The sequence below is a fragment of the Nannospalax galili genome, unplaced genomic scaffold (genome assembly GCF_000622305.1).
Source record: "Nannospalax galili isolate Female #2095 unplaced genomic scaffold, S.galili_v1.0 scaffold63, whole genome shotgun sequence".
Taxonomy (NCBI): domain Eukaryota; kingdom Metazoa; phylum Chordata; class Mammalia; order Rodentia; family Spalacidae; genus Nannospalax; species Nannospalax galili.
The window spans coordinates 5802979-5813572 of NW_008355272.1; the positions used below are offsets into that span (position 1 = coordinate 5802979).

Below are 10594 nucleotides of genomic sequence, written 5' to 3' on the forward strand. Positions count from 1 at the left end.
ATATATCAGGATGATTGTTAAAGCCTGACTAGCCAGAGGTGTTCTCTTATGCTGTTAAAGGAGCGGGTTGGCAGATGCTCACTCACTAGTGAGAATTCCACTGAGTGGCTGTGAATGCATTTATTTTTACTAGCCCTCACACAACCACTGAGCAACATGGGTTTGTGTCTGTCCAGGTTTCAAATGGGAGCTGGGCCTCTATTTCTGTTCTGCCAAACTTAAAATATTAGAGTTGAATAAATATGCACATTTGTAGGCTATTTTTATTTCACTGGTTAAAGTTGGTGCCCTTATAGTAACGCTAGCTCATCAAACTCATGCTTTAGTGAAACTATTAAAATTAAATAATGTATCCTGTCTTGCTGTATGGTGAAGTTGCTTTGAGCTCAAATGGTTGGGAAATGTTACCTTTATTTTCAGTAATTTTTGCTTCTAAAGTGGCACAGAAACATAAAGATCTGAATGATACACTATTCAACTAATGAGGGATAATCACGATGAGCTGATAAATGTTTACAGCAAAATGGCTTTTGATTTTTGACATAATATTTGTATTTCAGGGCCCGTCTTGGGCCCTGTACAAAACAGACAGATGGCCCTTGTATGCCTATTCTCAGCACCATGTTTCTAAACTGACTAGAGAACTCTTCCGGTTATAAGTTTTGTCTTAGGAGCATCTTGAGATGCCCTTCATTTATCTCCTTATTGACTTCTGCTTGTGCTTCTTTAGTCACCAAATCCTGATGAGCAGGTAGATCCTTGTCATGTCAGAAAACATATGCATATAACACATAGGCAGGATACATAATTCATGCCATTTACAGGCATTTTTTTTTTTCTGAATTGACTTGAGAAATGTGAAGGAGGATCTACCAACAGCCTTTTTTTTTTTTTAAATGCTTTGGGCATAGCAACTAGAGGGATATTACTCATTCCCTTTGGCGTCCATTTCAAAGCTCCCCAAGAGGAGCCCCTCAGGTCAGCTGTGTCAGCTCTGAGGCCAGCTGAAGGCCTGCCTGCTGTGGAGTTCAGCTGGCCCCAACTGGGACAATGTGAGCAGCTTCACAGGTGCAAGGGGCAGTAAAGAATGGCCACTCTGTTGATTTAATCTCTACACCCCCATTTCTAGTCTGAGTCCCAGCATCCCATCTTTTGAGTAAGTGGTTGCAAAGACTGATTTATTTACTATGATTATATTTTAAAGTATAGGGTTCTGTTGAATTGGCCATCTGCTAAATGTTTGGAAATGGCTGTTTTCCCTTTTCATAGCTTTTCTGCCTATCCTAGGAGGGCCAGGCTTCTCCCCAGGACTCCTGACACTGGCTTGATTTCTTGAAATTTTGTGGGTAGTAGAGGGGTGGCATATTCACAATGAAACCACAGAATAAGCTCAAAGAGCCCATTCATAGTCTACCTTTAAAGACAAAATGGAGTTAGTTATTTACCCCCAAGTTGTATCATTTCTGCCTCTCCCCTCCACCTCTAGAGCCTTCCATCCCTGCATAGGGAGACACTGATCTTGGCTCTGTTCTCTGGCTTGTGTCAACTCTGGTGACGGTGGGAAGAATCTTGACTTGATGGAGATGTTAGGTTTCGATGTGTATTTTAAAATTCTGTCTTGTTTTCTTTTCTTTTAAAGGCACAAGTGATCCATACGTGAAATTTAAGCTCAATGGGAAGACGCTGTACAAAAGTAAAGTTATATATAAGAACTTGAATCCAGTTTGGGATGAAATAGTTGTATTGCCAATACAAAGCCTTGATCAAAAGCTTCGTGTGAAGGTAATCCCAGATGGCTCTTGAGTCGGCTCCTTTATTAAAAATCCTCTTCCACAGTTCTCAGGCCTTCTTAAAAGTGGACTTTCCACAATCAATTCTTTCATTATTCTCAAAGGCTAGGTTAAAATACTGATAATATGAAAGGAATTTTTACACTCTTAAGGGAAAATGTGTTTTCCTCAATTCAGTGAGATACGCATTCTAGAAACTCACTATGAAAATAATATCTTCATTGACTATATTTAAACTTATTCAATGTGGAAGAATTATGACTGGCCCTGCAGTGGTGACAGCTATAGAAGCCTTTCCCATTAGGAATAACTTTGTACTTAATAGAGCTTCAAGCTACCAGGTGTAAGCATCAATTACTCCAACATCTGGGTTAAAACTGCATGAGTTGAGTGCAGAATGGGATTGCTATACAATATTTAGCAAATTTCTATTTAATTGGCAGATCTGCTCACCATGGAAAATGCTAAATTTTAATGAGAGACCGATTAAACTACAGGGAGTGCCATTGTGCATAGCATTTTATTATAAAATGACTCTTGCCTTAAAAGTGTTTTCTGCTATTGTTTTGGGCATGATTGGTAAATGTGGGCAAGATGTCATCATTTTGTTCACTGTGTAGGCTTGGCTAATTTTTTCTTCAGCTTTAGTGTACAAATTATCATAAAGTTTGAAAGACAGATTTCAGAATTCTTAGCCTATTCAGTGTGCTTACTTTGCTGAACCTGGCGGGTTTAGAATGCTCCTGAGTGTTCACGGCCTCACCCTTCTGTAGGTATATGATCGGGACCTAACCACGTCTGACTTCATGGGTTCAGCATTTCTCATTCTCAAGGATCTCAAGCTTAACAGGTATTGTGTTGTTATTAGGAATCATTACCCATGAATTTCAGGGAAAACTCCACCATTAAATGGTACCTATTCAGATCAAATAACAAAATATGAATGAATAAAAAATTACTTTGCAGTGTTTTTGCTACTCAAAATATTTTCTTAGATCTTTGCTTTTTAAATGCTGACTATATTAGCCATTAAAATTGTAAAATATATTGGAAAAAAGGAATTGGACTTTAAAGTTAGTTTTTAAAAATATTGAGGTCCATAAATATAACAACATAAATATTTACATTTATTTTGATGACAGATAAGGGAGATCATTTGATGAAGTGTTGAATTTGACAATGTCAGGATTTTATATTTCCCTGAAAATTGTGGTTTGGCTTTCACTACGGGCAGTCATTTTTTTCTTCAATCACTGCGACCAATCTTTATGCAGAGGTTTTTACAAGCTCCTGATAAGGTGCTATATAATAATGCCAATTCATGTTAAAATTATTTATTGGTTTTTTGCTTGTAGGACAACTGAACATATTTTAAAATTGGAAGATCCAAACAGTTTAGAAGATGACATGGGGGTGATTGTGTTAAATTTGAACCTAGTTGTTAAACAGGGTGATTTCAAGAGGCATGTAAGTATGACCCTTTCTGTTTAAACTGTCTATTGGGAAGGTTCTTTGATTTCTGGGCCAGCAGACAACTGGCATTTGTATAATTAAGGGAAAGGTAAAACAATTAAGTATCTGTCTTTGGTTATATGCATCCTTTCTTTTGAATCACTAGAAAGACAACTAAGACATTATCTGGTTTTGACTGGGGATGAAGTTAGGATTGCTACTAAACTCTCATGCTGTGTTTGTTCTGCTTGAAATAGATGATCTGAATCAAAATTTCACTAGGTATCAGGATTTCCATTTAGCAATTTTTAGACCCTATACTTATGTATATTCAGTTATGAAAAGACGTTCCCAGGATTTAATTATTGCATTGTAAATTACTAAGTGATTATATGTATTCTTGTAACATTTTAATTTTCTTTCCTTCTTCCCTTGCTGTTGCTTCTAAGATGCTGTTTTCCATTGGTTGTGTTTGGGAAAGATACAACTTTTACTGTTCTTTTTATATTACATGGACATTTCTCATTAATATACTATATATTGAAAATGTCTTAATATCAGTGATATTTGATTTTGTTAGTCATGATTGAAACTCTACTCTTGCAAGTAACTATGATGATAGAAACCAAAATCTCATTTTCATTTTCAAGAGTTGAATATAATAATACCAAGAATTAAAATTAAAGCAACATGTGTTTGATTACAACTTATTGGAAGATAATTTTAATGTCAAAAGTACTTACAGGTGAAAGAATAAGATGTATTACATTTTGACTTGTGTGGAAGCCTGTGTGAAAATAGGACGTCTGTTTATAAATTAGGCTTGTAGTAATACAATTTGAATTGAGGTGGTGGGGTAGACTAGGTAAATAGTCTCTATTTTAGATATCACCTAAGCTTTCTGTTGTAATTTATTTCATCGTGGAAACCACATCTATTTACTAGTCAACCTACCAAAGCTAGCTTAAAGAAGTGGGAGAAGGTTTATTATAACTTTTCAATTGCTAAGTGTCAACTAAAATTTGCTCTTTTTCATGTGAATTCCTTATGAAAATTTACTTGGCAATAACAGAATAAAACTCTATTTTTACATTAACGCTGTTTGTACTTGGAACCTCAATAAAGCTAATATTATGATGTTAAAATTAGGGATCTTCTTTGCTATTCCACTAAGCCAAGGACAACTTTCCTTGATTCCTTTCAATATTGATAATGTTTCTTCAGAGTATATGCCTCTGGTTTCCATGTCAAAGTGTACAGTAAGTGACTAGTACCTTGAGATGGATGCTAGGTTAAATGAGCACACAGTGGAAGTATATATTTGAATGAGGTTCATGTGATTGAATACTTGACAGTCAATGTGTTCTAAAAACTTAGTTAGTGACCTTTGTAAAGTTGATTTCTCCAGGGAAATGGCTGCATGTTTAACTGTTGTGATTTGGAGTTTATATGCAGTGTTTTAGAGCCTGCTCAGTAGTCGTACTACACTTCAAATGCATTTACATCTTGTCAGAATTTAGAATTTTAAGGTAATAGCAGCTTTGTTTTTGGTTTACCTCCATTCATAGAACAATTAATACAAGATGCATCCGGGATTTATTTTTGATATATGCCTCAGAGGATATATATTCAAAATCCAGAGTATCCACAGTTCTCTAACTTGGGTTTTCCACTCTGAGATTTGACTCCCCTCTATCCTGTGTTGAGGTTGTCAGAGGCCTTATTCATGTATGTGCTTTCTTATGCTTTGCTTGGCAGAAGACTAAGTACGATTAATTTTATATATTCTGAAGGAAATATCATAATCTAGAAAATCTGCTCAATCTTTATTTTGCTTCAGTTACCTTTTTTTCTTTATATACTTGATCAAAGCATAATTAAAGAATAAGTAATGGAAGAATGACTTATATTGAACCATACAGGACTACTCTACTTACAGTGAATATCATGGTCCCTTTGGGTTTCATAGATAGAAGAAATTGTTTGTTCTTTTCATTGATCTTAAGTTACTATTTAAAGGCATTTTTACTTTGGGTTTTTAAGTGTGAATGACTAGACTTTGGGCCTGGAAAATCAGTGGATTATCTGATTAGAATAATTGGTTTATACATTTTCATTTAAAATTAAAGTTTGGAGAAATTTCAGTTTACATTTTCAATTTTGCACCCATTTTTCTTGCTGTCATTGAGGCAATTTTGGTGGCTTTGGATTCGAGCTGACAAAAAGGTCTTCGTGTGTGCAGCTTGTCTCTGAGTTCATGGGGCAGTTTGTCTCTGAGTTTGCCGCAAATACATCTGAGCATGATGTGGTTGGAGGGTAAGGTGCTGGCTAGAAACCACAGGAACTAAACTTTCCTTTTCTTGGAAAAGATATAGGATTATAATTAAAATTGTAGACTTTGCCATCAGACTGTCTATGTTTACATCATAGTCCCATCAAGGCTCAATCGAATTCATAGAATTTGCTACCTCTCTGTTTTCCTCATGTGGGAAATGAGGAAGAGGAATATCTGCTTCATAAGGTCATGGAGATGGAGATCATCAAATGTGGTGCTGAGTCTGGTGCAGACAAATTCAGTATATGACAGCTTGTAACACTGAAAGAATAAAGATATGCCATTAGCATCCTAATATTTTTTATCATTTATGTTTGTTATCCAAAAAAGCAAATAAGTTAGTATTGCAGGAAAAAAATCTAAATAGTTCTATGTGCCTATGAGACTGTCATTAATTTTGGTGAGAATGGGCTAAAATACTTGACGTTTTGTTGAGAAACTACCTGAAAAATTAATTACAAAACCTGATTTTTGTACCTCTAACCATGTCATGTGCTGAGCATTGAACTCACCATTTCATAAGGGCAAGTGTTATTATTAATACATAGCATCTTAAAATTGTGTTCCAACATCCTAGCTGCTGGTCAATGGAATTTGAGTTGACTTCCCTTGAACACTGTTTATTTTATGGTTTCTGATTTCTTGGGGAGAAAAAGTGGCAAAGTAGATAAGCCATTTACTTAAGGGTTTTTTTTGTGGCTGTTTTTTTTTTTTTTTTTTTTGTGTGTGTGTGTGTGTGTGTGTGTGTGCCCTGAATCATTAAAATAAATGGTCTTCTTGATTGGATTCATAATTTAATTGTAATATCCTGTCTATATTCAGGTTTGAGCAGTTAGTTTGATAGTTAGCCAGCCAGAGTAGAGCTTTGCAGTACTGGACAATGATTGAAGGCAGGATAGGATTTTGCTGAAAGAAGATTTCAGTGGAGATGTAATCGAGCAGGCTTTGTAGGACAAAAGAGGCATCAAAAGAGGAGAGTGAAACTTCTTGCCTTTCGGAACTTTTTTCTTCTTTCCTTCATTGCTAAAGCAACCAAATTCATTTAATTGGGCAATAATGATTCCAAACCTTTTAATATTTTATCTTTTAACTAGCTTCCAAAGCAACACATTTTCATATGGAATACATTTTGCAGTTTTCCTGGTTTTTTTTTTTTTTTTTTTGATTCTGGATATTTAACTAAGCAAGTAAATAGAATTATATTTTATGTTATCTAAAACTATGGGGAACCTAAACATAAAGTAACATTGCCTAAGTATTTATAAATGTTTTTGCAATGATACCTAACTAAGAGGGTGAAACTGACTTTCTTTTTAAAGATGAAATTATAGTACTATTTCATGTAATTAAAAAATGTACTTCCTGAGATTGAATGGTATCTGTCTGCTACTGCCTCTCCATACTGAATACTTTAAGAATATTACATAATACAAGCACACAAGTGTGTTTTCTTGCTTACATGAGCTTTGGTTGGGGGTGGGGGATACTTGTGGCGTTTTGGGTTAATCACCTTAATGTAGTCTGCATCCTAAAGTAATATAATAAGTATAGTGTAATTATATCGTGAGTGATTTGATATTTCTCTGTTTTATTTTGCCCTCCTCACCATACAATGGATGTGATCCTTAGCGTTGGTCAAATCGGAAGAGATTAAGTGCCAGCAAGGTAAATTTACGTTTTTTTTCTATCTACCTCATTTGGCTAAAACTTCATTTTGCCACAAATACTATTACATACATAATTGGTGTTGTCCAAACTTTATTTGTTACAGAGTTATGTGCCTCTTACTGCTATAATGAATAAGGGAACACCTTTCTTCAGAAATTCATTAAGTGAGGACATGGCCAGATGTTTGAACTTGCAGTTGTTTGAGTGGTAACATTTTATATGTACCGGCCATGTTGGAACTTTGTACTTTATTAAGTTGGAATGTTCTGAAGGTGGAGTGATTAGGTTTTATTCTTAGGAAGTTATTTTCTATTAGAAGTCAGCATGTATGTCATAGATGCAATGTGGAGCCTGAGAGGAATATGTGGATTATTTTACAAGTATCTTTCACATCTGAAAAACCACTTATTGCTCTTTGTATAAGAATATTTTAAAGATTTTTTTCATGAAGTGCTACAGATTTTTTACAATATTAGTATCTTGTAGCAATTATACAATATTCCCTGATTGTATAAAATATAGGTATGCTAAGGAATGGATTTGTAATTTAATAATTTATTAAATTAATAAGTTAACATATTATAACTTAGGCAACTAAATATAAAAGTTATTCTAAAAATGAATCCTCCAAAGTATTTTAAAATTTAGTTACTAGTGCTTGTTTTAAATTTTTTTAATTTTTATTATATGTGTATGATTGTATTGCCTGCATGTTTGTGAGTGCACCCGAGTCATGCAGTGCCACAGAGGTCAGAAGAGGGCTTTGGATTCTCCTGGAACTGGAGTTCAGGACCATTCGTAGCCATGATGTGGGTGCTGGGAATCAAACCCAGGTCCTCTGCAAGAGCACTCAGTACTCTTAACCACTGAGCCATCTCTCCAGCCCCAGTAGTGCTTGCTGTTTTTTAAAGACAAATAACAACAAAAATTCCTGTTAAATGATGTGGTATTTCAGGCTTTGTCTATTTGACTCCTGAATGGGAGTGGTGGTATACGCCTTTGCTATAAGGGGGTTGTGCAGATAATTGCTGTGTATGCATGAATATATACAGATACACAGACACACAGACACGCAGAAACATACACACTGCTTCTAATTTCTAACCTCACAGTACTTCAGTTGCCTGCCTCCTTGTATAGTATGGAACATCTCCAGGTTAGGGATTTTTGGAGAACGAGAGAAAGAAAGAGAGAAAGAGGGAGGGAGGGAGGGAGGGAGGGAGAGAGAGAGAGAGAGAGAGAGAATGAGAATCTGAAACTGTTACTTTTAGAAATCCATAGGAACCAAATATTCTATTGCTACACATTCAGTAAAGTGCATATGCTTTGCGTTTTCAGCACATTAAGTTAACAGAACTATTAAAAAGTAACAGGCTGGATCTTGTTTAGAAAATTGTATGATGCTGTCTCAAAAATTCATCCAACTTTGCCTTATTCCTTTACAGTCACTAGAGGGTAGGAGAACATCATTCCTCACCACAGAAGGGAGCCCAGCTCTCATTCTCCTGTATTAAGAGTTTCTGTAAACACTCAAAGCAGTTAAGTTTCCCAGAATGCCTTAGCGAAGCCTGACAAAGCAGTATTTTCTCCTTTATTGATTCGGCTGCTGCACTAAAACACTGGTACTGTACATCAATAACCATCTTTAGTTAGGGAGCTTCACTCTGTGGAAGAGCACTGGCAGTTTGTGGGAGAACATAAAGGCAAGAAACAGAAATTGTGAGCTTGGGGAATATTGGAGTCTAGGGAGGACAGGAGAGGTTATGGAAGAATAGCTGAAGGAACGAAGAGGGTTGGAAAAAATGTTGACGGCTTAGATAAAGATAACAAAAATATGAAGGGGACAGAGGATCCAGAGAGCAGTATTTATATATAGATACTTCAGAGTTATGTTTTGAGACTGAGCTGTTGTCTTTATTTTTTCTCTTACTTTCTGGAATTTTGACTTCAGTGTGCTAGACACCGGAATGTAATAAATGCCCAAACCTAGTACATATGCATAAGAAGAGTGCAGATAAGTAGAGTTTGTTGAATTCTATTGATGGTTTATTTGAGATATGGAAATTATACACTGGTGAACACTTTAAATGCTATATTGGTTTCTTTGTATTTAAAAGTCTATAGTTTAAGGAGAAAAGTGAGATAGTTCTTTACGTGGTTTATGAAAATGAGTCAGGTGGGAATTCTACACACACAGCTATTAACACTAACAGTGGTTAAAATTCTCTGGTTAATCTATCTTTTGATATTTTTAAAATACAAACTTTTTAAAGGATTTCCATATTAAGTTTAATATTAGGAAATTTCTGGCATGAAGATTACTTAGCTGGAATTATAAACTTTCCCTACTCATAGATTAGGTATGAAATACCACTAAGTTTTTACCTGTCTTAGCCTTATAATCCTTCATTTAGATTATTGCTTCTTTTCTCTGTGACTTTATATTTTGTGTCACCTCAAGTACCCCTGAAATAATAGCATCTGTGGATATTTTAAAAACAATGCTTGCCCTAGATATCAGTGTAATAGACATATAAGGATTGACTTTTAAAATAGATCTAGTTTCTACCCAGAAAATCTTTTGAAATTGAGCTTCTAGCTGAGAATTAAGGATTTGACTCAATAGAGTTTGTACTGATACCCATTCTTTTTAAATTGTTACAGTATATGGTGCTTGATGTGTCTAGAACTGCTTCCAAGAATGTTTGAAAAGGTTTTAGAGATGAACATTGACAGCATTTATGTCTCACAAAAATGGCTTAATTGGAGAAGTGATAGAGGCAATTTCAAAAATGGAGTTAAAGCTCATAGATAACATCTAGAGTCCTAATATATCTCTATTCTCTCTCGTTCTCTCTCTCTCTGTCACACACACACACACACACACACACACACACACCCTCATCATTTGGTCTGTGGCAGTGTCTGCATACATGGTCCTTTAGCTATATGTTTCCTTTGTCTTAGAAGCATTTTCAGTGAGATGAGGACATAACCCTCCACCAATCTTTTGATCCACTGATTTATTCATTACTCTTTCTGCTCTCTAAGACAGGAGATGATCTACACTAATATAACATTTTTTTGTATTATAAAATTAGTTGACTATTAGGTGCCAATTTTTGGTCTGTTTGGCTTCCACTCTTTTATTACAGTTTCTGTCTGTTACTGTGGAGGCTGAGCGCTGCAGGCTGCACTTTCCAGGTCCCCTAATCATCTGCATTCCAGCTGGCTGCATACAGGGACAGAAATTGGCTCAAAGATTGTTTGATGTGGAAGAACTTAGACTGAAAGAGGATAGTGGAAGAAGTTGAACAGAAGCTCTGTCTGTCTGTCTGTCTGTCTGTCT

At 35.5% G+C, this 10594-nt stretch overlaps 1 protein-coding gene across 1 annotated transcript in view; it reads left to right on the forward strand.

Annotated features, from left to right (window-relative positions):
• Mctp2 (multiple C2 and transmembrane domain containing 2) overlaps positions 1-10594 on the forward strand; it is a 235108-nt gene that overhangs the window by 96436 nt on the left and 128078 nt on the right. The window contains exons 5-8 of the mRNA XM_008852341.3: positions 1640-1782; positions 2564-2640; positions 3146-3257; positions 7207-7242. Of these exons, the coding sequence (XP_008850563.1) occupies positions 1640-1782; positions 2564-2640; positions 3146-3257; positions 7207-7242 (368 nt within the window). The remainder of the gene's footprint in view (positions 1-1639; positions 1783-2563; positions 2641-3145; positions 3258-7206; positions 7243-10594) is intronic.